Below are 23176 nucleotides of genomic sequence, written 5' to 3'. Positions count from 1 at the left end.
GTATGTTCCCAAAGACTTGCTTCTGGTTCATCATATATAGGGAAAAGGGAAAGGGGGGAAACAATGCAGGCCTCACCACCCCCAAACTAGCACATACAAAATTCTTCCGCAATTGACCACTACAGTCAGTCATTTGTACCGCGAGCTCAGGGTCTAGGTTCCATGCGTAAAGAATCAGATTTCTTCAACTCTGGCACCTGTCATGAAGGCAGACACATTTTTCAGCCAAGTACGTTCTATTTGTGATGACCGAGAAAGTTTTGTTGACTTGTCTGCTTATTTGGGCACCTTTACAAATACTGAGGTCTCAGCCATTTGTTCACTGGTAACTGGACCGTGAGGGTGTATCTAGACTACAGGGTTTTTTCAAAAAAAGTAGCCTGCGTCTAGACTGCTGCCACGTTCTTTCGAAAGTAAATCGAAAGAATGCAGCAGGTTTTTTTGACCATGGAAAACCTAGTTTTCCGAGGAATAACGCCTTTTTTCAAAAGTGCTCTTTTGAAAAAAGGCACTATGTAATGCAAACTGTGCTTTTTTGAAAGAGAGCATCCAGACTGCCTGAGTGCTGTCTTTTGAAAAAGCGGCTTGCTTTTTCGAAAGTACTGGTTGTAGTCTACACGCTCTTTTTCGAAAGAATCGTTTTTGAAAGTATCTTTCGAAAAAGGCTTGCAGTCTAGATGTAGCCTGAGTCAAAACCTGATGATTTTCTCTCTAATGAAATCTGTAACAGGCCCCTTGGCCATGTCCTCAAACAGAAATATGTTAAAATTAAAGGCAAAATGTGGGCTAATGTATTCTCTAGCACTGGAGAGGATTCTTACTAAATACTTGTGTCTCTTCTAATGCAGTGCCATCAGCTGAGAACTGTAGCAGACCCATACAGGGGGAAAACTTCAGGGATTTGCAATAGTCTCACAGCTTTTATTATGATTTGCTCCATTAGTTAGGAGTCTTCCTTAAAGCTGCTTTTCCTTTGCTTTGTTTTTAGTTTGCATTTTGCTTTCATGTCCATTTTATGTTTCAAAATAATATATACTACATTATTGTGCGTTCTGGGACTCCAAAACTGATAAAGTCCCCTCTTGCTCACTTCTGTAAGTTGAGGTTCTGTGTCTTTTGCAGAAAGCTTTTTTTCTCGGAATAGTGTTTGTCGCTGGCCTTGTTCCTATATACAGGACTCGTGTTCTGTTTTACACCGAGAAGGTGGTATTGTGCACTCATAAAGAGTTTCCTTGTTTCATTTTAACAAGTTATTAATTTCCCCACCATTCTTATGCCCATGTTGGTGAACCATTGCTCCACCAGCTGGATCTAAAAAAAGTCTCACTTTCTGTGTGGAGCACAAAGCCCCTTAGAAAGTCCGTCCAGGTTTTTGTTTCACTTGACCTAAACCCGTTAGGTCAGTCTGTGTCCAAAAGAACCATTTCTAATTGGCCATCAGCTTGCATGTCTCATTATTGTACTTTAGCAATACTGAAACTTGAGGGGGCATGTCAAAGATCACTGCATCAAAGCACTGTCTATGTCAGCAGCCACCCTAAGGTCAGTCTTGCAAAGCTACAGTGTGTGGTGGTTTCCCTCTATATTTACCAGGCTTTATTTCCTTAACGTTGTTTCAAAGCGATTTAAGATTTGGATTCACTATGTTGCAGACTTTATTTCTCTACAGATTATACCAACTCTTTCAATCTTCTCTCTCTATAAGACGTCTGCATGTCTTTGTCTTTCTCAGGTCCATGCTTTATGTTCTCTTCCTATGTTATACACACCACACACACTCTCTCTCTCTTTCTCTCTCTCTCACCAAATCTTGCAACCTAGCTTGAGGTCCTAGATCAAGAAGAAACTGATATTAGGCACAGTTGTACATCACAGTTGTGATGCATGTACTCTTCAAGGCATAATCAGCATTGGCCACACATGGGCTCAAAGGCAAAGCTCTTAACTAACAAAGCTGTGAATTTGCTTGTTGAATGCAACCACACCTGAGCTTGTTTCCACAGACACAGAATTCTGCGTAACAGAATATTTAAGTACATAACATGCTATTAAAGGTACCAATTAAATGTGCAAAATCCAGGGAAGCTCAGTTTCTTCAATTGCATTCGTACCTTTTTTTGTGGCGTAGTCTTTATTCTCACAGGGTATGTCTACACTACAGCGTTATTTCGAAATATCTTATTTCGAAATAGTTAATTCAAAATAAGTTACTTTGAAATAACATAGCTACACGCAAAATGCATTTCGAAATAGCGTTTTGCTATTTCAAAATAGCGTGTCCACACTGAGCAGACGCTGAATCGCATTTAAGGCCAGCCAGAACCAGGTCTGGCAGGACATCAGGTCAGGAATTACTTTGTGTGGCTGCCGCCTGAGGCTATCTGCGGCCTGTGCTTAAAGGGAGGACGCCTCCCCTTCCCTCCGGACAGCTGATTCTCAGCTTTCCCTGCTTGCTTGCCTCAATGAGGGACAGCAAAGCATTTTGTCTCTGCACGCTCTGGTTGCCCTCACTCAGGACACCACAGCACTCTGCAGCATGGAGCCAGAGCTGCCCCTGGGCACTCTGGTGCTTCTCGTGGATGTGTTGTTGTGAGCCTGGTTGCACTTTCTATGGGCTGCCATCCGGGAGGTCCATTGGGGGCTGTCTGTATCCAGGAGGCCCTGCGGGAGAGCTTCCACCCTGAGAAGCACTAAGAGCCTCCCTGGTTTACCCCACTGGGGGCTTGTGCCTCATTCCTCCCTCACGTATATCCAATTATCTCTCTCCCCCCTCCCCCCCCCCCCGGCGTAAGCCCCTTCCTGATGTCAGATAAAATACATGTATTTTCATGAACACAAACTCTCTTTATTTAACAAAACTGGAGGGGGTGGAATGAAACTCTGGTGAGACTGGGGAAAGGAGGCAGGAAAGGGGAGAAGAGAGGGTGGGAGAGCGGAGGGGGAAACCTGGGAGGAGGGAGCTGGAAGGGGAAAGCACGGGGAAGAAGGGGGAGGAGAAGTTCAGGGTTGGGGGTCTCACCAGACCAACTTGATTGTCATGCAAACGTGCTCCTGGGTTCGCATGTGGCCTTTGGTGGCCAAGCTGGCAGCTATCCTGCCATAGACGGCCGCGTTCCTCCGTCTAGTGCGGAGATCCTGGACGTTGGGGGCATCCTCCCCAAACTTGAACAAGGTCCATGATCTCCACCCTAGACCAGGAAGGCGCCCGCCTTCTCTGGGCCCTGGCAGGATCCTGGGAGGTGGCAGACTGCTCCTGGGGAGCGGTGGAGGGCTGGCTGCCAGTGGCTTGCTGGCTCGTGTTGGGGCCACTGAGTCAGGGGCAGTGACTGCTGGCTCTGGGCTGGCAGGCTTGGAGCTGGCACATGCACTGTGGCCAGAGTCAACCCCTTTAAGGACTCCTGGGAGGCGGGAGGGAGAGGAGTGTTCTTGGTTGAGGCTGAGTGGCCACCAGGGCACCCTGGGAAGGCTGGAGGCCCCCTATTGCGATATAAGTGTCTACACAGCACTTATTTCAAATAGCTATTTTGAATTTGGCATTATTCCTCGTGGAATGAGGTTTACCAAATTCAAAATAAGCATTCTGCTATTTTGAATTAATTTCGAAATAGCGGTTTGGCTGTGTAGACGCTAGTAAAGTTTTTTCAAAATAATGGCTGTTGTTTCGAAATAACTTTGCTGTGTAGACATACCCTCAGTGATGGAGTTAGAGCTACGTTAGCCCTGCCTTTCAAATTTCTGGCTTTTGTCCATATAAGTCAGACACATTTTGTTTAATATAGTTGGTAGTTAAAGTTTGTTTGCAGCATAATTATTTTATGGGGTTTTCTGCACATAGACTATGATAAAGAAAATACAATTAAATGTTTTTGCTTTTTAAAATTTTCCATACTTTTGGTCCTGACATCAAAATGCTTAATCAGTTTATGCTCTAGTATCTCCTTTCCGCCCCAACGGTTAATCAGGAATATTCCTGGCCATGAAATTCACCGTTTTCTACCACGCAGGACATTGCTGAGAATGGATGTTCTGCAGCACCAGAAGAGTCCCTACCAAGACCAGCTCCTTCCCCATTGGTTGAAAAGAAGGAACCTAAGCTTAGAGAAGATAGAAGACCAATCACAGTTCACTTTGGACAGGTATGTGGTGTTAGATTTGTTTAAATTATATGTGTTATAGATTGGCACAAATGTTTAATTGAAAGATTGTTGCAAGGTCACTTTAGTCTTTTCATTCATTTTCGCAGGTCGTTTTCGGAGTTGTGTTGGTTTTTTGCATTTCACCTACACATTTGGGAGACTATCATATTATGTGGTTTCGTTTGTGTATAAGATATTTTCCTGGGGCAAATTGTATTTTAGATGAATTTGCAAGATTTTGTACCATTTATTTACATCAATGTAATAACAAACTATTCGCTTGTTCCATTAGCGTGCAGCGTGCTACATCCCGTTAGTACAACAGAGTACATTATTTAAGGTGTCTTCAGTTATCTAAGCAGATCATTAGTGTTAGCACAAAACATCTAATTATTATCACTTCAGCAGACTTCAAAATTTAAAAGCAATGAACTCCAGTGGGGAAAAAATCAATTAATAATTCTTTAATAGTGCTCCATATTTCAATATCGACAGTTGAGCTCCAAATACTAGCTATCCTTATTATGTTTCTGACGATGTGTCTACAAAAAATAGCTGGTTTTATTCTATCTAATCGTGTAGAAAATGTTGTATTAAATCATTACAATTGGAATGGAAAAACATGTAGTATTCACAATCCACTTTCCAGCATAGCTTACATTAACGGTTTGTGTTTGTAAAAGATATTTTATAGTCACTTTATTCGGTGTGCCTGTTGTTTTGCCTTGTTTAATCTATGAGGCTTATTAGAGCACAGAAATGACTATCTGGTTTCTTTAACAAACACAAATTTAGAATTAATATGGTTAAAACAGTGATTTTTCAGAAAATGAAAGTTCTAAAATGACAGGAAGCCATATTTTTACATAAACAAGAGCAATAGTAGTAAAGCATATGCCTAGCAAGTTAATATAACTGATTTCTTACTATTTAGGTATTCAATCATATCTGCATATACTTAAGCAGTAATTTATTACAGCATCTACTTTTCAGTTTTCCTTTAGATCTTTCTTTTCCTTATTTTAGAATTTGATTGTACGCTTTTAGGACTTCGGCTGTTGTGCTAAATGCAGGTTGTAGGAGGTTTTCTCAAATAGATTCCATTGCAATTAATTTTTTGAAGTGATGATTTATCCTTTATTTTTCAGCTCTAATATAGTTGAGGGATTTGGAACTACTGAAGAAATGCAGCCATCTTTAGCCACCAGGAAAACATTGCCTTTCCTTAAAAACATTCTGAAATCCAGGCAAACCCTACATTTTTTTGTGTTTGGGAATTCCTTCCTCCCACCCCTCATATTTTACATTTCCATGAGCAGTGGATAATCCCAGCACTGTGGTGGATTACTGAAGTAGATAATCAGGTGAAAAGTGCTTACCCAAAGTCATAGGCGGGGAGGGGTATGATCAGTTTCAATTTTTTTTTTAAAGATCTCTTTCTCTTTGTCAAAAGAAACACGCATCAGGTTCAGTGAACCAGCAGTGGAGGCGAAAGTCTCACTTGCTAAGTGCATATTACTGTCATTACATTACAAATGTCCATTTCCAAAAAATTGTGTAACTTGATAGTGGTAGGTCTTGTTTGCTCAGACATTCCTTCTGATGATAGTGCCACACGCGATAGACAGATGAACAATTCTTCCCTTCAGGTGAAAGGTGTTCAGTTTTAGGAAATATAAATTAAGGCCTTGAAAAAAATCAACTTTTACTCTTTAAATGATAAATGAACTCTAACTGGTGATTAAAGGGGGAGATGTTAGTGTCACTTTTAACTCCTTGTAATATAAGTGAGGTGGGGAATCAATTAAAAAGGCATGAAAGCTGCTGGAATAAGAGCTGTTTGTGCATTCGCAGGCCTTATACACTGGAGAGGATGAAAGAGGCTTTTTTCTTATTGTCACTTGCTTTCCATGTCTGCTAGTATTATGCTAGTGAATGTGGTGAAGGCAGAATTTTTTAAAATGCATGCATGTGGATTAGGGTCAAGCCCTGTGTATCAGTAATGCAGTTGGCTCACCCATACCTCTGCAGCGCCAGAGCCTACCAACAGCAGCGAGATGCCTTAATTGAGACATGCTGTCAAAGTGACAAACACATTTGCATATAGTCTATTTATTTTCGTTGGAAAGGTCTGCAGTCTGCTGTTGGTTGAACATTCTTAATCAGCTTGCTGTAAGTGAGCCGGCAGCTAGCTGTCCTGTGCTGGGTGCTTCTCTTCATTACATGACAGATTAGCTAAGGGGGGATGGGCTAGGAAGCCAACAGCAACCCTTAATTTTAACTCATTGTGTCTCTTTCTATTTCGCGTTCGTTTCTTGCATTTTCTCATATAGTTTTGTGTCCATGCTGGCAGCTGTTGAATTGCAAAAACCAGAAGTAAAACATCATATGAATTCTATATATTAAATTCTCACCTGTTCAGTTCTGTTGAGAATTGATCCAGTCATATTATCGAGCATTGTAACTATTCGATTTTGCAGCACAGTAATTTTTAAGATGTGTTTCATCTTGCTTTGCAGTTATGTTTCAGGTATCACCGGAAGGGGGGGGGGGGCGTTTAATCTGAGTAGATAATTTGATTGAATTGTTGACTGCTGTTCCTATAATTGTCTAGAGATGGGAAGAAGCTGTCCTTAGTGCTCATATGAATGACAAAATTGTATAATGGGTCAGGCTAGGATGGGACAGTTCCAATCCATTTCCTCTCATTTTATCTCGCCTGGCTTCTCTGTTGTGTTTAGGATTGTGGCCGTTGTCCTAACTCTGGGTGAGTCAGGTAAAAGGCACTGGGAGCCCGGACAGCTGCAAGAAATAGTCGTGGCAATAATTGCAAAATTGCCAAGTGTTTAATCAGTGGAGAGAAGGGAGAATATGTTTTTAAAACACTTGAGGGATGCAAGAGAGTGGATCTTCGCCTTATTTCTTTAAATAGCTAAGAGTGTCTGCCTGATGTATCACTGCAGAATATTACCTCTATCAACAGCTTGCTGGCGTTGATGTTGACAGGAATTGCTTTCTCCCCCTGGCTTTAAAGCGTTAGCACAGACTGCATGGCCCATTCTAACATAAGTGGATGTGCCCCATTGCTGCCATGGCTGCAAATGGGATCGTTCGTTAAATGGATATGGCCCTCCGAATGCCTGTACTGCACCTAACAAAGCTTTGGAACAGGGCTGATGAGAGCAGCTGTAGCAAATAGCGTTCAGGGCTGGTTTGCTGACCTAGAAGTTGCAGTGTTCTCCCCCCGTCTCTCTCCAGGTAGATGGCACAGGCTTATCCTTTGCCCAGGTGGAGAATAAACACTGTGGCTATGTCGACACTGGCCTCTTCTTCGGAATAGCCATGCTAATTTAGAACTTTGGAATAGGGAAATGCGCGGGGGATTTAAATATCCCCCGCAGGATTTAAATAAACATGGCCGCCGCTTTTTTCCCGGCTTGGGGAAAAGCCGGAAAAGAGCGTCCAGACTGGCGCGATCCTCCGGAATAAAGCCCTATTTTGGAGGATCTCTTATTCCTACTTGAAAGGAAAGAAAAGCCGGGAAAAAAGCGGCGGCCATGTTTATTTAAATCCCGCGGGGGATATTTAAATCCCCCGTGCATTTCCCTATTCCAAAGTTCTAAATTAGCATGGCTATTCCGAAGAAGGGGCCAGTGTAGACACAGCCAATATGAAGTGGCAAATAATCTTACAAACTCTTGAATTGCTCCTTGTGACTCATGTTGTCAGTTCATAACAGGTGACAGGTGTTGTTCCATTTGTCACCATGGTGTGTTCTCCACTTCTCTCTGCTATTCACACGGCAGTCTTGGGCGTTTGGCAAGACACAGACCTGGAAGCAGTTGGACGCCGTATGATACAGGATATGGTTAGAATGTCTGGGAAGAATTTTAACCAACTTTTGGTTTTCTCCCACATTGGATGCACTCTTGCCAGCAAAAGTACTGCTGGCTCTCTCTGGAGCCTCATAGAACTCATCCTTTTATGTTCCAAATAGGGAGTGCCAGCTGCATATTTTAGATTCTGAGTTTGTGTGTAATGATACTTGACTTGTGAGCTTTTGCTGGGGCTCCGTTTCCATCACTAGTGTCTTACTGTCGCAATGATCAGCACCATCTAGAACTTACTGCCGAACAGACATAGGGCTCTGCCACGTCACAATTTTCATAATTGATCAGCAGATGCGTTCAAGTCTGGGTGTCGATTCTGATGGATTTCGGACGATATGCTATGTGAGGAGCTTCTAATTCCCCTCCATCCTACACGCAGACCAATTTATGAAATGTCAGGCTACTGGGAAAAATTAAGTCACAGCAATAACTCCAGTAAAGACAGGGAAAGAATGCTGCACTTCCTTCCTTCCTTGGTGTGCGTTTGTCTGTACAAGGGGCATTGATTTGCAAGGATACCATGACCATATCAATGTGCCTCGTTGTACATGTATTGTTCTTGGCAGCAGAGATAGCTGAGTGCCTCCTGAGTTCTTTATGGCACTGCTGCAGGAGGTTAAAAATGATTGGCCTCATTTAGTACGGGGGGAGCAGTGGCCGAGAAGGGTTAAGTGACTTGCTTCAAGGCCACACGGCAGTCACTGGCCACGGGGAGCTGAACACACCTCTGAGTCCCACAGTGGGGCTCTCACCTCAAGGCCAGCCGCCTTCCTTGGCATGTCATTTGAAGTCTTAGAACACGCTCGTCTTGAATAGCCCAGTCTCGACAGTTGAGCTTATCACCTCGTGGCCACTGGGCGGTTAGGAAAAAACAAACTCAAGTTCGCAAAGTGACAGAGTTGCCACAGCATGAGCGAACAGCCAGCTGAGAGAGAAGTGAGAGTCACGACACGCTCCCAAGCACTGAGACACAAAAATCAGGCGATTCTGATTATGGATTCAGTGTTTCCTGAATGTGTTCTGCTTTTCGGTGACTACTAGTCTATTGTCAGAGAAAAGGGAGCAAGAGAAAATACCATTGCCAGTGACCGAGGAACTCTGTGTATATCCAGCATCATAAATATTTTGGACATACTTTTTGCGAGGGTGCTATTCTGTAATTACAGTATTGGTAGCTGACAGTGGGCAAACTTCATTCAACATTGGATTTGGTTTTACTCGATCAGCTTGACTGGAATGGGAGTGCCCTTGCTCGCCCACAAAACGACCTTAGCTTCCCAAAGCTCCCCCTCTCCTCCCCCTTTGCCATTCTTTCTACCCCTTTCAGGTTCTGGGAGTTTATTGCTTTCTCATACCGCCAGGAGACAGCTGCTCCTGGGATGAGTGCTGCTGCCTCAAAGCCTGTTACATGGCTCCGAGGTACCTCACCACAGACGTTTGGTGCCATTTGTGTAATTAAGACCTGCGCTGTGGCATCCAATGGGGATGATGCTTTTCTTCCATCCCCTGTGAAATGGATTGATATCACCTGTTTGTTTCCTAGCCACGTTGCAGTGGTTTGTGGGAAGTTTCCACAACAGTTGCAGCTTGTCTTGCATGCTATACATATCAGGACTGCAGCTTATCCTAAGCCCGCCAGTGGTCGTTCGCTCTCCTGTCTATATCCTTGCGCTGAAATCCTTCAGGTCCCGTCTTCTGCAGATGTCAGCCAAGCAGTTAAACAGGCCTGCTCGTTTCTGTGCTTTGGGGACAGCACACCCCATCTGAAGTAGCTGAGGCTTTGAGCAATCCAAGATTAGAGCTAGGACATCGCAGCGCCTCAGGAAATGGCTGAGGCACCAGCGCAGAGTAGCTCTGTGATGTGCTCTCACCGAACTGTTACCACCTACTAAAAGGGCTGCGACATACTTGCCCAGCTGAAAACTTCTGTGTGACCGTCACAGCCAGGTACAGACTGTGTGAGACTCTCCTGGGTGGAAGGGCTACTCCAAAATTCATTTAAAATGGGCCTCTCTGAGTTGTTATAAGGCGCTTTTAGTAAGCAACATACGTTGACAATTCTTTCGCACGTGTTTAACTTGGCACTGTGTGGAGGCTTTTGTTCCAAGGCAGAGGTGGCTCTGGAGCCTTCTTAGAGTCACTTTTCCATGTAGTGAAGCATTGCTCAGCCGCCATGCTGCGGGTGTGCCCGCGATTACTGGGATAAACACTCTGGGCCATAATCCCGCCGGGTGTCTCCAGCAGCACAGCTGAGAGGATGGATGCTGCAGGCTTTCAATACTCTCCAATTGTTCCAAATGCTTCCAAATCCTTGCTTGCTTTGTGTCCAAATACATTGTGATCCGGGGCGGTTTCTAGGTAACTCTTACGTGGTGGGCCTGAAATGATTGGCACCTGAAGTTGAGCACCTGTCAGGATCCGCTATCTCCTCTGCAGCCGCGTTGGTTTACGTAGACCAACACAGCAGGGAGAGGGTGCCAAATCTGATAGCACAGCACAGTCAAACAAAACACCTCACAGCAGCCGACTTTGTCCCTTTCCTGAAGGATGGAGTTGTAACCCACGAAACTGTTACCCCAGACTGCTTCCTGCTACCCTTCTGCCCCCGCCCACAGCACACCTTCTGCCTGGCTGCTCTGGCTACCCCCAGCGCCTGCCCCGGCCCAGGGCCTCCCGCAGCTAATTGTCTGCTGCTTTGGTTGAGAGCCAGCTGACCTGCAGAGCTCACTCTTGTCCCCCGGTCTGAGCCGCTGGGGCGTATCTTAACTAGGCACAAGTGGGACTGTAAAGCACCAGCCTACTCGGGCAAAGTTCCTACCCTGCAGCGCTTACCCCATTCACAGCACCGCAGGGTACGGTACAGTGCAAACCCAGGCTGACGTGGCCAGTCAGACTAAACCATTGGCTGCTGGGGAAACGTTCGGCCCCTACTCCTTTCGTGCATCACTCCACCAGAAGCAAATTACCCTGGCAGTTCTAATCACATCGCCGATTGTTTGTAGCCAGTATGAATGTATTCAAGGCTGCATGGAATATTGTTGTTATCTGGGAATAGAATTATTCTTATTTCATTTCTGTTTTCAAAAGGTGGAATTCAATAAAATGGAGAGGGAGAAAAATGCAAAGGACTTTTGTCAAGTGCCCATTTGTTAAAGATTCAATTGTATTCCATTTCTCATGTAAATTAGGAAGAATTAACATTCTGGGGAACCAATTTTAACCGAATTTCAGGAACAGTGGAATAAATTGAAAGGGTATTCACATTACTAAAGCAGCCTATCTGTGAATCTAAATGGGCTTCCCACTTACCCAGAATGCTCTTCCGAGTTGGATTCTTATTGGCAATTAAACTTTAGCGGCATGTAGGCTCGGACGTTTCCAACTCATTTACTGTTCTGATTCTTTGGTCTAAGGGAGCTAGGCAGGCACGTTCCTTCCTCCTTTATGGCCTCCCTCTAGAGGTGCAGAAGGAGCGATGCTAGTGTGACAGGGCAGGTTTCTTCTTTGAGAAGATTAAACACCATAAGGAGGTCAGGGAGGGAAAAAGAGAACAAGGCAGCTACATTCCAGAAATGCAAAACTGGATCAAGACTGCCAGGGGCAAGCAGAAGGAGGGATTAGCGCCAGCGTAAAGGAGATCAAGTGAGGAGGGGACGAAGGCCGCTTTACTGGACCATATAGTCCCTTTCACACACAGGTGTACCGCAACAATAGCAGAGTTCCCCTTTGTCTCGGCAGGAATTCTATTGCAGTGAGAGAGCAATCATAGAGGGAAGCAAGTTCACTTTCTAATATTCAGGCAGTTGTTATGTTGTGGGTTTCAGAGCCAGGCTCCCCCTCTAACCACACAAGACTCTCCATTCTCTGATGGAATAGACAGCTTCATTAAGGAAGCAACCCTCCGTCTCCTCCCCACTGTGGACGATGTGGCCTCCCTCTTCCGTTCTCTTGTACTGGAGTGTGGGTCCCCTCTTCCCTGTCCCTGGTGCTTAGGGCAGGCTTAGACTAATGTGACACAGACAACGAGAAGTCCTGTGGCATCGTATAGACTCACAGATTTATTGGAGCATAAGCTTTCGTGGGCAAAGACCCACTTCGTCAGATGCATGACGAAATCTGTGGGTCTATAAGGTGCCACAGGACTTCTCGTTGTTTATGTAGATTCAGACTAACACGACTACCCATCTGATACGTGACACAGACAGTAGGACCCCATTCCTGCATTCAGATTAGCAGAGGCAAAGGTGTCTGTCCACGCACGTGCATATTCGGGATCAGGGCCCATCCAGTTTGCCAAGTTTGTTATTCCAGAGTCTTTAAATGAAGCTAGTCTATAGTGCTGTGCGGAATAAACGTACTTCCCTGGGTTCAATGTAAGTCAAATGCTATAACCCTTGAATCAGGATGGATGGAGGAACACAGTCATTTCGCAGCCTTCCTAGGGCTTTGACACAAGATATGGCAACTGTAACGTTTTTGTAGTCTCCTTGTTAGGCCTGTTACTCTGAGGGACCCCTAAATCACTTGCAGCGAGTAACTTGGTACATCACTGCTGGCGTGTGGAAATGTGTGTGCGTATGCATAAGCTCGTAAATCAGCATACAGGAGTTTCTCATGTGCAACTGATCAAGTGAGTATGTGTAGTTAGACCAGAATTGTCAAAATTGACCTCTGAGCCCCTGGATTGAATGGAAAGATTAAAAAGGGAGTATGTGAAATCTAACATGCAGTTCTTATGCTGAGCTCCCTGTGATTGCTTGTTTGGCCAGTTGTTTTTGGATTTGCCTTTCAGAGCCAGGGCGGATTAGCACAGAGTAAAACTGTTACCAGGCGCCATCCTAGACATTAGAAGTGACTTTTTTTGTGTGGTGCTGGTGGAAGGGATATTGCCCTAATAATACAGACTTCCTCAGCAAATGCTGGAGCCGACCCAGGCAGATAGGCACTGCGGCTTTTAGAACTCCTTAAATGAGAGGCCTGCTTATTTCAAGCATCCTGCCTGCTAGAGAGGAATGGCTTTTATAAAAATAATGAAGTATGTAGCCGTCTGCTGACATTCATTTAAAATCAGCTGGGCTGCATGGATTTCCTAGATTTGAATTCGGATATCAGGTCCATTGGTAGCCCTGTGAGAAGCTGACAAAGTGACCAGCTTAAAAAAAACCGCCCAGCCACAAAAAGAACTGTGTGGCTTTTTTCTTTAGTTTTAATACCACATTGCTGGATTTTCCACTATTTTAAATGAAAAATATATGCAGTTAGCTCTGCGTTGACAATGTCCTTGAGGATTTGACAGTGAGATTTTCCAGCAGTTGCTCTTCGTTAGAATCCTGGTGGTGTTTAATAAGGCAGCCGAACTGCTGGCACCTTCGGTTCCTGTTTGTTCTCCGAGGGCTCAGGGGCTGCTGCAGTAAGCACATCGACCAGAGCTGATCATTACAAGGGCGTACGCCACCATGAATAAAAATGTCACACGTTTTCCCATCTCACAGCGGTACAAAATGTCAGTCCTGTCAAACAGACATTGCAGGTAGCTGTGAGCAGTCAGTACAAATTGGGAAGCCGAACATTCCCCCAGCTTTCTGATATTCTTCATTTGAAGCAGAAGAAAAACAGTTGTTAACCTATTAGCTGTGATTTTAAACTCTGCTGAGACAGTGGATGGATAGACTTTCACACATGGGAATAAATGTATTCCGGGGGTCCGGGAATTTTGAAACCCTGCTTTTCATCCATTTGTATCGGAAGGCAGCTAAAAGAACACCGCTGTCCGTAGACACTTGTCTTATTTTGGAAGAGGCACATGGAAATTTGTGAAAAATGTTCATCACGCTCATACTTCAAACCCTTGCCCCACTTGTTTTACCTGAGCGCATGGCTTTAAAAAGCTCCTTACTGCTTTAGTTAATGACCTAGAATGGGAGCAGTTTGGTTAGCTAAGACTGTGTTCTCCCCAGACCATCTTCCCTGTCACTTGCCCCTGTATTGGCTTCCTCATATCTTCCATACTAATTGAAGTAAGTGAAAGTTCTGTTAGGTTTGAAATTGGAAGAAGGATGTTTGACTTGCCCTGATTCTAGGGTTACTCCCCTGTGCTCACATACAGCATCACAGGCTCCAATGCTGCGTTGATACCTAAGTGTAGGATTCAAATTTCACTGTGAGATCCAGAAGAAGCTGGACTGAGTCTGAGTGCCGAGGGGCACAGAGCCCTTATTATAACACCAACAACTACTGTAATAAGAGACGGGACACGGCAAACTGCTGTCAAAATCGATTTCTTCGAGTGAAGTGTTTGCTTTGTGCCAAAGTCCCTCTGTAATAGTGGATTCTCCTTTGTTTCACTGAGCTGTTTCACCATGACTGATGCACGCACATCCGTTAGTGCATTGTTACAACGGTAATATCGGAAATGTATTAACAGCTCTAGCATGTTGCATGAGAGAGGCTTGGAGAACGGGACCTGTGCCAAAGCTCCTCAGAAACAAAACGGCCAGAAGCTGGATGGCCATACCAAGGATGCACTTTCTGGGCTGAAGGTTTAGCTGCCTGGAATGTGACGCGTTTATCCTTCTGGTGTCACGCCTCTTTGCACGGGAACAAAACGAAAATCCATGGGGGGATAATTTGTGCATGTTGTAGGGTGTTTTGTGATAATGAAAGCCTGGGGTTCCGTGGGCACCTGTCACCCCTGCACTGGGGCTCGCACACAGAACTGCATCCTTCTCCACTGTCTGAGAAAAGCTATCGTTTGGCCATGCAGTGGGAAGAGACGTTTATAGTGTGCTGCTAGCTGCAGTCAAAAATACATTTAAAAAAAATAAACTACAGTAACCAAATGGCCAGAGACCCAAGTCACCTCTGCATCCTCTCCTCTGGTTTCTTTTGCTGCCTTTTTTTACACAGCATGTGAACTTTCCCATCACTGGAGCTGGTTGCATGGGAAGTAATCAGACATCTTGACAAGCCTTCAAACCACAAATGCCACTACAAATTAACCACTACCACTACAAAATACTCCTCCTGTCAACAGCGTATAAGAATATGTGCTACTTTAGGGGCATGCACTGAAAATGTCTGCTCAACACAGCTCACACATGAAAAACTATGCATGTGTAATTCTGTGAAACGTAACAAACTGCTCTCTTCTCTGGATCATTAAAACAGTATTTCATACGCTTCCTGCTGAACTCTAATGAAAGTGGTGTGCCTACTGTTTAAAATAGACTTGTGTTTTAAATACTGAATTGATTTTAAATCCGAATGCTCCATAGAAATAGTCTAAGCAATGCTCTTTGGATTTTCTGTCCCTGAATTCCGGCTCCCTCTCTCAGCCTAAAAGGGGGTATGTTAAATACTAAAACATGGAAATGTAAAAGAAACATCCAGCTATTCTGTGATGATTGGAAGAACGTGGGATTTATGGCTGTTGCTCGGGGTGGGCAATAATTTTTGAATGGCGGCCACTTCAGAAATGTTTGAAGTGGCCCTGGGCTGCCCCAGAGGGGATGGAACCAGGACCCATCCATGGTTCCTCGCCTACAGACCCTGATTGGTCTGTGGGTGGGGAAGTGTATAAAGTCTTTGCCCCGCTCCCTACCCCCCAGAGAACCCGAACAGCTGACTGTTCCTTCTAGGCACCCCTGGCATTGGGAGGAAACCTCATGCGCTTTCTCCCCTCTTACCCTCCCCCCCCCAGATCAATCGGGGCCTGAAGGGCGGGGGCAGCACACACAGTCTGCCTCTGCCTCTGCCCTGCAAGGGAACGCCGTGCTTAGTCACCCGCTGGCTGAGCAGCAGCTGGTGATTCACTCTCAGTGCCGAGCCCCTTGCAGGGTGGGAGGAGACTTCGTGCACTTCCCCTGCCTCCAAACCCTAATTGGCCTGGGGATGGGGGAGCGCAGAGTCTCTCGCTCCCTGCCCTCCAACATGTGGCACTTAGAGTCAACCCTGGCGGTTGGTTCTAAGAGCTGCATACTCCCGTCCCTAGGCTCTGATTGGCCTGGGGGTGGGAGAGTGGTAGGACCTCTGCGGGCTGAATCGCCCTTTTGCCCTCCCCGGTGTAGCTTGTGTGCTTTGCCATTGATTCCCCTGGGAACAGGCTTGTGACCCGCTCATCCTAGGAAACCACCGAGACGGGATACTTTGGCTTCCGCTGTTTCTGCGTTGTGGGGAAGATCGTTAATAAAAACAAGCTTCAAAAAACCCCGTTCTCTTGAGGGGGGAAATATCCCTCGTACGTATCTCAGTGAATGGGCTTGCAACACACTCATGATGGCTGGGGCCCTGCTGACATTGATTGAGGCCCCTCGTTCGGGAATAGGGAATATTCCCAAGCGCTTTATTGGTCACTATCACTGTGGAAGTACATCAGGACGTACCTGAGTTGGTTTCAGGCCAGGCACCCTTGCAGGCCCACAAAGTGTTGATCCTTTGTATTAAACGAAGGAGCAAGAGGTTTGTAGAAATGTTCACTTCCCTCTCCTATCCTCCTCCAGTTTTACATAGTGGGAGCTGCCTGGCTAGAAACCAAGGGAATTTTCTCAGTCCCTCTCATTAAGCTAATGAGAGAGTTTAATTGAGAGTCTTTCTCCTCCTCCTCATAGGTTCATAGCACATCTTTAGGACAAGCTAGGTGAAAAGGGAGGTGTCACCGTTTTTGGTATCTCTTTAGTTACTTGTGCTACCCTTCCTCTCCTTTAATGGGACTGAAGGAAGGAGATCGCTGTTTAAAACACAGATTCCTGTTCCTAACTTACGAATTAAAAATATTTATAGTCATGTCATCTTGATTTGTGAGCACTGCTTCAGTGCATTTTTCAGTGTGATTATTGACTCCATTTTTATTGTGTTTAGTTAGTTCCAGAATCAACAGATTCAATCCCTTTGAAAGAGAGTAAGTATTGATAAATTCAGAACAGTCTCTCTCTTGCCCCTGTGTCGGTCTTTAAAATACATTAACATTTTTCAAAGGCATCCTGTGTTTTTGAGAGAGACACGATTTTCATTTAGAAAAACTCTGCAGTGGAGTCCTTTAAACATACCCCCACCACCTCTAGAAAGAGAACTTCTGTGATTATGATCAAATACTTCTTACTGCATGTGTCAGTAAGCAGAATTATTTTGTTAACAATTACACCCTGCCTTTGTCTATAGCTTTTTCTAGCCACACTTGTTGCTGCAAATGAAATAACACCTCTAATCTACTGATAAAGGCTCTGATTTCAATATTGTTTTTGAAGAATAACTGCTGTATCTCAACAAATATTCCCAGCTATAGTTTGAGATAATATTCTGTGCACCAGCTGTTACTTCACACATTGAAAATGATCTTTTATTTTAAAAAAAAAAAAAATTCCCTGGTGTGAGAAAATAAATAGCTATATTGTGAAAATTCCATGGATTTAATATAAGCTATTTTATTATCTGTTTGGTCATATCATTTTTAAATTTGTGCACTTTGCATTGTAAAAATTTCTAAGCATTATTTCCAGGCACCTTATGGTTTAAAATGACTTGTCCAATAATTAGTAAATCAACACCCATGATGCATCTTAGATTTCATTTTCTGTGAAGATGCTTACCGTCTTGTCCCTTCCAAAAGGTTTGGAAAAACAGATTTCAGAAAACATCCAAAATAAGAATGAGTTGGTAAATAGATATGAGTAAGAATGTCCTAATTTAGACTTTTTTCCCTTCAGAGAAAAGGCTGTACAGTAAATGCATTCCAGAATATGCCTCATATGGTAATTTAGCTGCTTTTAGCAATGCAGCCATGCACTGTATTGTACCCATTCATCCATGCAGCACAGGTAATTAAGTTGATATTCCAGCACTAGTTCCCCTACTGACCTTTTAGAAACAATGTGTTTTGCTGCATCAACAAATTAACTCCAATCAGATGCTATTCTAGTAAATATGATCTTCATATACTATGAATTTACTTACTTATCCCATCCTGGTGACACATACTAACATCAACATTGAAAATGAAGGTCTGGCAAAGGGCAAATTACAGTTATCTTCTGGTAGACCTCAGTGTCAGTTATTTCCTAGGGCATTTACCCTGGGTTTTGTGTGTGTGTGTATGTGTGTGTGTTGTGCTTTGTATCATTGATTTATCCATCATAGTTGCTCATAGAAGGTGCTTGATCCTGCTGTGAGGGCAAGAGACTGGACTCAATGCCCTCTCGAGGTCCCTCCTGTTCTAGTGTTCTAGGATTCATTGCTGTGAAAGTCTAGGGAACCTTGCTGCTGTAGACATGTGCTCTTGCCTTTTTATCAGAACACTGACCAGAGTAAAGGTCCAGAGATTAAAAGCCTGTTAACACAAAGCTTATTTGAGTTCAGGGTTGCGGTGTGCGAGAAGAACAGCTGTAGCATGCCACAGCGATCTGGTGTTCCAGCACCACTTAAGTGAAGATGATGAATTCAGGATCAGGCTGTTGGGCCTAGCTTTGAATTGCCATTACTTGGCAATAGGAAAAAATAGGAAAAAAACAAAAGCTTCTAAAGCTGACGTGACGTCTTCTTAAAGTGGCTTCATGTTTTAACAGTGCGCAGAATAGGCTGACCAGGAAAGCCTCATCAATGGGGCCATTTTAAACGAGATGAGATAAATCACTAAAAGTAGTATTGTACGGTGCAGTGGTGTATCTGCAAACGGATGGACTGATGGGCCAGTCTCTAATAGCTACGTGTGCATAGAGGTAAGCTTCGTCACTCAGCCCTGGAAAAGCTCTCCTCATAAGAGCTGGATGGCTATGAGGGTAAGCATGTGGTTAAAATGAAACTTTATAAATGAGATCTGGTTAGAAAATGGGTACTTTCCAACACAGGGCTCTGAGTGGAACAGTCATTTGTTGGTGGATCAAAAGTAAGTGGTACTTGAATTCAATCCAATCAATGTGCTTCTTTCTCCTACCAAAGTGCTCACAGAACTCCCAGCTCTCTGCTAGCACCCAGTTCGTGTGGTTCACTCCACCGCTGCTTGCAAGTCTCTCTACCACCCTGCCCCCTCAGTTGTTAGATCCAGACTTTGGGGTTCAGAGACACTCAGAACAAAGGAAGAATTCACATACCCGGTCTTAAGCCACCCTTGCAGGTGCTGTGGGAACTTTGTCACTTCCTCACTGCAGTGGGTGTTAGTCTGTTTTGTGGCTTTGTTATTCCTGGAATAAATACCCCTGGAAATAGAATTGCCACATATTGTTCTGCCTGTTCAGGAAACTCCATGTTTAAGGGAATGCATTGGTATATCTAAAGGGTATTTTCCTTAGAAGAGTACTTCTGTTGCTCCCTCCCCCAGTGTTCCAGCATACCATGTACTTTATATACTGGCTTGCACATAAGCAGGTCTCTAATTTCAGTTATATATCAGGGTACGTCTAAACTACATGGCTCCGTCGACGGAGCCATGTAGATTTGTTGTTTTGGCAAAGGCAAATGAAGCCACGATTTAAATGATCGCGGCTTCATTTACATTTACATGGCTGCCGCGCTGAGCCGACAAACAGCTGATCAGCTGTTTGTCCGCTCAACACGCTAGTCTGGACGCTCCCCTGCCGACATCAAAGTCCTTTGTCGGCAGCCCCGGTAAACCTCATCCCACGAGGAATAACGGGGCTGCCGACAAAGGGCTTTGATGTCGGCAGGGGAGCGTCCAGACTAGCGCGCTGAGTGGACAAACAGCTGATGAGCTGTTTGTCGGCTCAGCGCGGCAGCCATGTAAATTTAAATGAAGCCGCGATCATTTAAATCGCGGCTTCATTTGCCTTTGCCTATGTGTCTAATCTACATGCCTCTGACAACAGAGGCATGTAGTCTAGACACAGCCTCAGTGTCCCGTAGACAAGCCAAATATGTGCTTTCCGAGTCTGTGCTTTAAACATCACGCGTGCATGCCAAGCGACTTTTCTCGTTTGCCATCAAGTTGATGCTTTTCTCCTTGCCCTCCTCTGCCACGCCTCTCTTCCTCCCCCTGTGGCCTCTGATTTTCAGCCTGCATCTCTTGGCTTATACAGCAGTATATATGGTAATTCTAGTGTTCACTTGCATGGATTTCATGCTTATCTCATGGAACAAAACTGATACTTGCACACAATGTGCATTGGCTTGTCTCAAATCAAGCCTTGTTCTAGCCTTAGGCAATTTGGAGCACTCTCAGAATACTTTCTGTGGCTAGGGAAAAAGCAACGCTTCCTCCCCTCCCCCAGGGCCGTGCATCTCCGCTCCCATCTTGACCAAGGAGTAGCTGGTTAAGATTTCCTATGGCATTCAGCCACGCTGCTGCTCATAGGGACATAAGAATTCTCATTCTGTTAGATCGGGGCCATCTTTACCAGTATCCTCCCATCAATATAGGCCAGTACTGGCTGCTTCAGACCAAGTGCAAGAAAGCTTATGGTAGGTCTGGGTAATAACGCTCGGGGAAAGTTTCATCCGAAGCTCCAATGGCAGTGAGGGGTTAGCTCCTCTTCCATTCCCTGCTCTGGTAATAGCGTATCACTCCATTCTGTGCTGCCTGCAATCCAGGCTGTCTCTACCTGTCAGTGAGCCTCTGCCTTGACTGGTGAGACCAACTCGAGAGGTGGGAGCGACAGTAAAGTTCTTGCAACCCATTCGGTGTGTTTCCTTTCATTGGTGAAACTGGCTACTAGAGGGTCCCCTGGAATGAGGATGTGTGTCTACTGGGGAGCTGGGCTGTGGCCATCAAATGCATTTCCCATGCCAGTGAACAGCCATTTCATGGGAATGCTGTGATTAACCCGTCCTGGGTTGGCCTCCAGCAGTGACGTGAGATCACTATGCAGTATGGCCCTAATCTAGCAAAACGTTTGCACATGTGCATAATCTTAGCTCCTCTTCCCTTGTCTGCTGAAAGAATGCAGCGAGTGGAACAAAATAGCACCGAAAAGTAGCAGGGTGAATGAACAGAGAGCAAGGGGAAGACAGTATAAATAAGCGTTGCCAGATCTTGTGATTTTTTTATCATGATTCTTGCAATATTTGTCGGGGGGGAGGGTGTTTCTTAAAAACTCCAGCTCCTGAAATCGTATGATTTAGGTCAGAAGCTTGCTTTTATTTTTATAAAAGTAAGATTTTAGCCCTCCTAGCTGCTGAGAAGAGCTTGAAAATATGACCCAAGTTCCCCCTCAAGGTCCAGAGACCAGAGTGACAAATAAAAAAACCCCAACGTTTACTTTTTGTGTCTCGTAATTTTTAAGCCATTTGCACGAGTGTTGAGCTCTGACTGTTGAACGGGGCTGGCAATGCTGAAATAATGCTAAGTGATACATGAAAGACGGAAGAGTTAATTTTTTTGTGAATCGGGAAGAAGAAGAAGAAAAAATGAAATCATTTGTTATCCCCAACTACTTCAGTTACCGCTGCAGGGGAATATCTTGGGTGCTGTCATTCCTCGGTGTGCCTCCTTTCAGTGCCTTTTCTGCTGCATCTCTGATTTGTATGTGGAGATTTTGCAGCATCCGTTAATAATTCCTGGAGGGAAAAAGGGGGGGTGCAGAAACAGTGCATCCTCCAGCATGATTGGAGGGATGGCTTTCAGGCCTCTATAAAAGGAATTAAACCTGCTTTTATTGCCATTGCCTTTCTTTGTTAGCAAGTGACAATATGAACAGGTAATATAATGAATCCCCTGTCACACATTCTTTCCAACAAAATCACCAAGTGAGTAATAAAGGTGGGCAAGTAATGTTCAGTTGTATGTATCTTTGCAATGGCTATGATCAATGTATTGATCATCTCAGTAGGAGGTAATCCTAGGATGCTGTGTGGTCAGTCTCTCTCCAAAGGTGTTGCCTGTTTTCGGAAGATTTAACAATATAACTGTTGTTCTGGCTCCTCGGCTGATGCTATTGATGCTTGCAGTGTTTTCTCCGAAACTTCCCTGGATTTTGCTGGTGCAAAGCAATTCAGATCCTAACCCAAAGAGGCTTTCTGTAGTAAAGAAAGGCACATTGTGCAATGAACTCATTCTGAAGAAGTGGTAGCATCGACTTGTATTGAAAATGTTGCCTAATATCATATTACTGGGGTTTTACTTGTGTTAGGTAAGAAATATTAAACCTGATTTGTTTTAAATTCGAACAGCTGTGGGAAATAAAATCACTGACCAGCCTAACCTGCTCAGTCCGTAACATCGGGGAATACACTACAGTTTCCTAAATCACTCCTCCTCCGTGGCAGTTCTGTCATGCACTACTCTTTACGTTTTCTACACAACGAAAAGCAAAACAGATCTACGGCAGGCACGCGGAAATGTAAACAGAAACACAGTTGCTAGTGATATAAAAAAATGCTGTAGCAATCACACAGTGCTGCTACTCTTCAGTGAGCTATAGGTTCGCTAACTAAGGTAGTAAACGCTGTGCCTATGACTAGGAAAATAGATTGCAGAAGGTCTGAAACTGCAGCAGCCTAATAAAAAATAAGTGTCCCAAGCTCCATGAAGAAAGTTAAATATAATATATATCTAGGCAGAACGTTGGCTCAGGCTGGACGGTGTAGGAAGAGGGATTGGAGCATGGGGCTCATCCCAAGGAGACGTGGGGTAGAGGGGAGGGATGATCAGTGATGGTTGGGGTAAGAAAGCTGCATGCACTTGGAGCCAGGTCACCTTACTGTGAGAATCTCTTGTTCCCATGGTGACTTTTGTTGGAGACGTTTCCAGGGATGGACTCTGACTTCAGCTCCCCTGTCCAGACTTCTCACTTGTCAGCGTACGGAGAGTGCGTGCTGCCTGGCACCTCGGAGCCATGAGTGCAGCCATCTGGTCAACTAGGAAGGAAACGAGAAAGTAAAAACTTAGCGGCTGCAAAGAGTGTGTTTGACATATATTGACTAGGGGCAAGAGACCAGAACGGGCACGTGTGGGTGATGGAAAAGGGCTGGATTGCAGAGCCAAGGCAGGGCAGCGTATGGGGAGAGGAGATGTCCATCTGCCGGCCAGAGCCAAGGGCACTCCAGCAGAAAGCTGAGAACTGCTGCCGAGTCAGTGATGGAAGCTATCCTGTGTGTGTCCTTTCTCTATACGGCTGCCAGAAGTCTCCACTGCAGTGTGTGTGGCGCTTTTTAAGGGGTGATGCAACTGTTGCTCTTCTCCCTGGCAAACATGCATAGAAATTCCCA

General features: G+C 44.7%; 1 protein-coding gene across 7 annotated transcripts in view; it reads left to right on the top strand.

Moving 5' to 3' along the window:
- DENND1A (DENN domain containing 1A) overlaps positions 1-23176 on the top strand; it is a 361583-nt gene that overhangs the window by 307453 nt on the left and 30954 nt on the right. For all 7 annotated transcript variants that reach the window (XM_075905650.2, XM_075905649.2, XM_075905651.2 and 4 more), the window contains exon 19: positions 4005-4136. In XM_075905650.2, the coding sequence (XP_075761765.2) occupies positions 4005-4136 (132 nt within the window). The remainder of the gene's footprint in view (positions 1-4004; positions 4137-23176) is intronic.

This window comes from Pelodiscus sinensis, chromosome 23 (genome assembly GCF_052426305.1).
Source record: "Pelodiscus sinensis isolate ZL-2025 chromosome 23, ASM5242630v1, whole genome shotgun sequence".
In the NCBI taxonomy this organism is placed as follows: Eukaryota; Metazoa; Chordata; order Testudines; family Trionychidae; genus Pelodiscus; species Pelodiscus sinensis.
The sequence above is the reverse complement of the archived record's forward strand: the minus strand, read 5'-3'. Positions and strand labels throughout refer to the sequence as shown.